Raw genomic sequence first — 6,000 nt, 5'->3', positions numbered from 1 at the left:
TCCGGCATCCCAATCAATTCCAACAAAGAGGATATTCTCTCATGGCCTCACTCGGAATCAAGTATGGTCACAGTTTCGTTAGAGATTAGCTTAATTAGGAGCAATATAATGCCATTCCTAGTACCTACTTCCTTAGCTTGCATTGGTACTAGGAACTAGGAAGGCTTGGCTTGTATGCCCATTCTCCAACTGGTAGATCCTTGTTTGCTGCAAAATATTTATCATTTATGTATTTTTTTATATTTAATTTCTTATAACTAATTAATTACTCATTTTATGTGTCATTCAGTTAACGAGACTTGACTTAACTTATTTCTAATCTAATTTTTCATAATATTAATTTTAACATTAGTATACAAAATTTATATACTCCGTATTTAGAAACTAAACTAAAAATATTATTAAACACAAAAAAAATCCTTTAAAAAAACACAAAAAAAAAAAATCAAATTTAAAAATAACTAAAAAATACTAAGGAAAAATTACATTTTTTCGTCTTTTAAGTTATAGGGTAATTGTATAATTCGTCCCTGAGTGTTGGTCATGCTCACTTTTCGTCCCTAAATTATAATTAGCGTTGCACTTTTCGTCCATGAGTTATACTAAAATTACAAATTTCATTCTTTATGTTTTATTATTAAAGGGACAAAAAGTGCAATGTCAATGATAACTTAGGGATGAAAAGTGACCAACGCTTAAGGACGAAAAGTGAGTATGACCAACACTTAGGGACGGATTTTACAATTACTCTATAACTTAAGGACGACAATTGTAATTTTTCCAAATACAAAAGAAACTAAACAAAAAAGAAAGAGTTAGTTGGACCAATGAATATTTAATAGTAAGTACGTCAGTACGACACATAAAATGGGACATATGGAGTATATTAGGTTGAGTACTAGTACCACTACTAACATTATTATAACAAATAGAGAAACTGGCCAAATAAACTCTCGAACTTTACCTAAGAAGTCATTTAGACCCCTAAACTTTTTAAAATAGCAATTAAATCCACCAACACTGTATTTTGGTGCAATGAGATCCAAAAATTGGTTAGTGGCATACTATCAAATATCACTAGGCTTCTCGTCAATAATCCGACGAACTCGCTATATTTCCACCAATAAAGTTTTACGGTTGTTGGTGAATAAACGAAGGAGAAGGCGACCATGTCACCGAAGAAGACTACCCAATGGTATTTAGAACCAACTGAACCACGCATTTGGTTATATATAGCGACGACTACCCAATGGTATTTAGAACCATGCACTTGGTTATATATAGCGACATATCAAAAAAGTAGTTTTTACACGAATTTTTTCTCTTGCACTTCAGTAGGAGTATATTGTATATTTGCCTAACAAGATTTAAATAAAATTTCAAGGCCACTTAATTTTATTTTAGAATCCATAACTAAAACAAAATAATCCAATATAGGAATAGCTTTTCAATTGCCAAATTCTTTTTTTTTTTTTAATTAAAAAACATTTGGGCTATGGAAAATTATGCTGTGGACTAGGTCCACCTTACAATGTGGACCTGGGTCCATCATCAACATTAGCATCCTCTTCAAAGAACATTTTATCATCATATTCATCATCAAACTCACCATATTCATCATTACCATCTACAGGAGACTCCTCTGCAACATAAACACATTTCTCAACTCCCATCTCACTCATTTCATCCTCATCTTCTACATTTTCATTCTCATGTTCATTATTTCTAGGATTTTCAACTTCTTCATCTGCCACTTCCTCATTATCTACTACTGCAGAGCTTCCCTCCCCAATTTTATCTCCCTCTACTTCTTCTGAGCACTCATCCACCTCTTCATTATGTTCATTCTCATCTTCATCAATTACAAGATTCTCACCTTCAACATGCCCCTCCTCACTGTCTGCTGGAGACCTTTCCTCTCCATCAGAGTTCACCCCTATCCTCACTCATTTCCTTATTTTGTTTCTTACTAGATCCACTCGAATCCAGTTCATCCTCTTTCATTCTGTCCAATAACAAGGAGGCTGCTTTCAATGCAAGCTCATTAGAATTCTTTGCACAAACTTTCCTCCCCATCTCCACAAAGGACCTTTCTAAGAACAATATGATATCCTGTCTAGCCTCCTCAATAAGCTGGATCCTCACCTCATCATATTCCATCTTCCCTTTCAATCCTTCAAACCAATCCTCCAAACTTAAAGATGAATTGGAACCACTGCAGTGGTTACTCACAGATACATTGGGGATTTTAACACCATTTCTCCTTTGCCTTTTTGCCCTCTTCATAGCAAATTCGGATGGGGGAGTACTGATCAAACCTTTCTCAAGTTCCAAATTAATTTCCAGCCTCACAGACTGATCTTGCAGGACCATATCTGAAATTTCAGAAACCTTTTCACAAATTAAGCCACATCCATCTCCTGCCCCCTTCACCCCCAAGCATTCCTCTTCCAGCCCTCTCATTTGTTCTATCTCCTCATCTACTGCCCCAGAAATTGAGACATGCTCCCGTACTTGTTCAGTCACCCTTGAAGCATCCCCAACTCCCTCATGAACATATTCACAAACAGCTCGTGTGCCATTCTCCTCTCTAAGCCTGTTATGCCTATCAACATTCACGTTCCTGCAATTGTTCATAACATGCCCAATTCGAGAGAAAACAGAGCAATAATTCGGAACAAAATCATAGTCTACTCGCTGCCAGAATCCATTCTGAGAGACTTCAATTCCTGATTTAGGTTCTTTTTTTCTTCAGCTGACATTCCCCTCCAAAGTGCTGATTTACTGTCATAAAGGCAATAGCAGGAATTATTTCACTTTTCAATTGTCAACAAAATTCCATTTGCCAGGTACCAAATTAATTGCTTAATTCAATTTTAATCTGACAACCCAACAAAAGGATTTCATGTGAAGCACATTTTTATAAGTTTTTGAAGATCCGTCTTTTCCATGGTAATGAGATAAACAGTCAAGACTATCACCTGTCAATCTTCCTGTAATTATGACAGGGAAGTATCTTGAATACCTCCCAGCACCAAAATATTCCCCCAGCTGTTGGATTTTGTTTGAATCCTTGAATATTAAAGCCTCCCATAATTGGCAGTAATTCAATCTGAAAGCTTCATCCAATTCCTTGCAAATCCCAAAATCCAAAAGAACTCCATTTACAGAAGTTACTGCTAAAGAAATACAGGAGGAGGGCATTTCTAAATTGTTCATTGATCAGGGAGCAAAGTGAAGATTTAAAGACTGTCCACAAAAACATACCTAGAGAGAAAACATTCCTTCCTTCCGGAGAATCTAGCACATTACCAGGATGTAGATCACCATGCAGAAAACCATGGACAAATATCATTTCTGATAAGGCCTCTGCTAAGGCTTTTCCAACCTACAGCATCAAAGATGGGAAATTAGAGCGGCTGAAGCAAGCAAGAACCTTAAGAGAGTACTGTCTCAAGCAATGGGTAAGAAATGGGAGAGATAAAGCCACCTTAGATGGACTAATTCCCATTTGCTTCAAAAACTCCAAGTCATCGACCTGGAAGCTAAAAGTTTACTGTTACTGGCACATTTCTGATGGTAGTTGAACAAAAAAAATTGACAACAAATAATAGATGAAGTTTCAGAAGCTAAAGCATCTCAGTAATGTATGTCATTAGAAAAGGAGTAACAAAATTATTTTCAGAAGATTTACAAGTGTGATATGAATGAATGATAGTAGATTTCCTGACATAGTAACATATGGCAAGAGGCAAAACCTAAATTAATGTTTCATACTGCGCGCTTATATAAAGAACTTTGAGCCAACATCACATGTGCATACCACATGCAACCAAAAGCAGGCAGAACAGTGTACCTTATGTCCTTTACAGAACTGCATTGTCAAAGCATTGTGTGTTGTGAAACCCTGTATATGGTTAAAAAGTTTGCAGCTACAATAAGCAGAGAACAGAATATATCTAAAGAACTTAGAAATGGTAAAACCAAAAAAAGTGCGAAGTTTCCAATGATGATAGTATTTCGCTGCCATACCCAAAAAACATGGGGAATCCTAACCATGCTGTTGTTTTTGAAGTTCTTGTCATTCTCTCTAAGTTCTTAGCCTCTTCAGTGAAATCTGTAGAGCAACCATTTCATGATTACAGAATAGAAGTTCTTCAATGCATAGCTCAAAAGTTGTTAAAAAACATTTATCTCCAAGAAATCTCATAATAATTATGATAAATACAGGCATTTATTTCTGCATTCCTACCGCCACACTCCAAGTATGAAGGGAAAACTGTGTAACGCTGAGACAGGAAGCAGAAAACTATAAATGACAAACAAAATAAAAACATATGAATTACTTGTGGCTAGATGTGTGAGATTGAAAAACTATAGGCTTTGCCACCTCTAGGCCTATAAGTGAGCTTTGGAAGAGGAAAAAAAATGCTAACTAATTACATGCATTTTGGCACTCAATTCCAATAACTTGTTTTACTTTCAAACAGTCAAATAGGTTTTACTTTCAGTAAACATGAAATTCCAAGTGTAAAGATCAGAAAAGAAGGAAATCTTAGATAGTTGTAAACTTGTAACCACATTCAGGGTAAAAATAAAATAAAGCGTAAGTAAAAATAAACAGACATGAATAAACAAATTGAAGAGAGCTACCAACATATGCAAAATTTAAAAGAATAATCAAAACGATAGAATGTCACATACCAAGCTCAGAAGTAATAGATTTCTTAAATTCTAATACCAGCCACTCAAACCTGCATTCTGGGAAAAACTGAAGAAAGAATAAAATGGCAAGTTATTGAGTAGATGAGGCCAAAGGGGAGAACTCTGCAACTACTAATACTAAATTGCTGCAGCTGATATTTGAAAGGAAGCATGGGAAAGCATCTCAACCAAAAAATAAAAAATTAAAAGCAAAATAGAAAATAGAAAGTCAAGAGTCAAAGTGATGGTCCTACCTAAGTTAAAAGTCATTCATACAAAGCATATTTAGCACATTCATCTACAGCAGAGTTAAAACTGGGTAATGCATAATCCTAGGTCATCAATCCATCACTTATCAGTTAAAAATGTGTTGTTCTGCTGAAATCAAATGGATTTTGCTTTTGCATGTTAGTTGTATCATATCAGATTGATTACTTATGCCCAACAGAGAAGCTTGGTTGGAAGAGCAACCATCCCGAGCAATGAGTGGCATTATTAAACAGATAGAGAGAGAGAAGGAACCATTATTACAGAGTTAGCAACTAACCTGTAACTCACTAACTCAGAATCTTATCATTTGTTTGTAATCCAATCTGGGGAGGTTTGTTGAAGCAGGTGTTAAGGCTGAGCTTCTTCCTTCAGGCTCACAATCTAGGTAATGTTTTCCATTGGTTGCTTTTTGTGGGTATGGATTCCAAATTTTGTTTGTTTGTGTCTGTATACGTTTCCTTTCCTTCATTTGGGTTCACTGTGTGGTGCAATATGATGTTGCATGAATTGATGATGTTGGCTAAAGATGACGATGATAAGAACTGGTGGCGGCTTATGATGAAGGAGTTGGAAAACAAAATAATGAATTTGCTAAGTTCCTTGTTCTCCTCTTTAGCCGTGCGTAATTACTAATATTATTTGAGACTACTAATGGGTTTAGGATAGTAGTCTAATGAGACTACTAATGGGTTACTGAGACCACCAATATTAGTCGTGCACTCGTGCGTTAGTTAAAGATCAGAGTAGGATATATACATTAGTTAATAATAACTAAGTAGCAGTGCAAACCATAATACACAATGAATGGATCGAAATATCTCCTGGGTCGTCGAATAATTGGTGGCCAAACTGTGATGAATGAAGTAAGCCAGTCATAGGGCAATGTTTTGAAACACTGGTGGGGGGTGTGGAATTGTATATAAAGGACACACCCTTAATATTTGAACCAACAACATTTAAGGCATATAACCAATATGCATATTGCATGAACCAAAAACTCTCTGCCCAAGCTCATTCATAATTCAG

General features: G+C 35.8%; 1 protein-coding gene across 2 annotated transcripts; it reads right to left on the bottom strand.

Moving 5' to 3' along the window:
- Window positions 1-2,264: 2,264 nt before the first annotated feature.
- Window positions 2,265-5,437, bottom strand: LOC116015206 (uncharacterized aarF domain-containing protein kinase 1-like). 2 transcript variants are annotated; one of them, XM_031255230.1, is made up of 7 exons: window positions 4,705-5,437; window positions 4,033-4,117; window positions 3,857-3,907; window positions 3,491-3,538; window positions 3,268-3,388; window positions 2,982-3,179; window positions 2,265-2,784 (listed from the first exon to the last, which is right to left on the bottom strand). In XM_031255230.1, exons 2-7 carry the CDS (start codon window positions 4,057-4,059, stop codon window positions 2,735-2,737), a joined length of 495 nt encoding a protein of 164 aa, XP_031111090.1. In that variant the 5' UTR covers window positions 4,060-4,117; window positions 4,705-5,437; the 3' UTR covers window positions 2,265-2,734. The 2 variants fall into 2 exon arrangements, with proteins under 2 accessions (XP_031111090.1, XP_031111091.1); XM_031255231.1 differs by having other exon boundaries at window positions 2,982-3,176.
- Between the last annotated feature and the right edge of the window lie 563 nt (window positions 5,438-6,000).

Source organism: Ipomoea triloba, chromosome 4 (genome assembly GCF_003576645.1).
Source record: "Ipomoea triloba cultivar NCNSP0323 chromosome 4, ASM357664v1".
In the NCBI taxonomy this organism is placed as follows: domain Eukaryota; kingdom Viridiplantae; phylum Streptophyta; class Magnoliopsida; order Solanales; family Convolvulaceae; genus Ipomoea; species Ipomoea triloba.
The sequence above is the reverse complement of the archived record's forward strand: the minus strand, read 5'-3'. Positions and strand labels throughout refer to the sequence as shown.

Bases quoted from the DNA above. Each gene is read 5' to 3' on its own strand.
- LOC116015206 (XM_031255230.1), bottom strand. From the start codon at position 4,059: ATGGTTAGGATTCCCCATGTTTTTTGG. The intron at 3,389-3,490 runs GTGGCTTTATCT...TTGATGCTGTAG, and splicing joins TGGGAATTAGTCCATCTAAG to GTTGGAAAAGCCTTAGCAGA. The intron at 2,785-2,981 runs GTGATAGTCTTG...CCTTTATGACAG, and splicing joins AATTACAGGAAGATTGACAG to TAAATCAGCACTTTGGAGGG.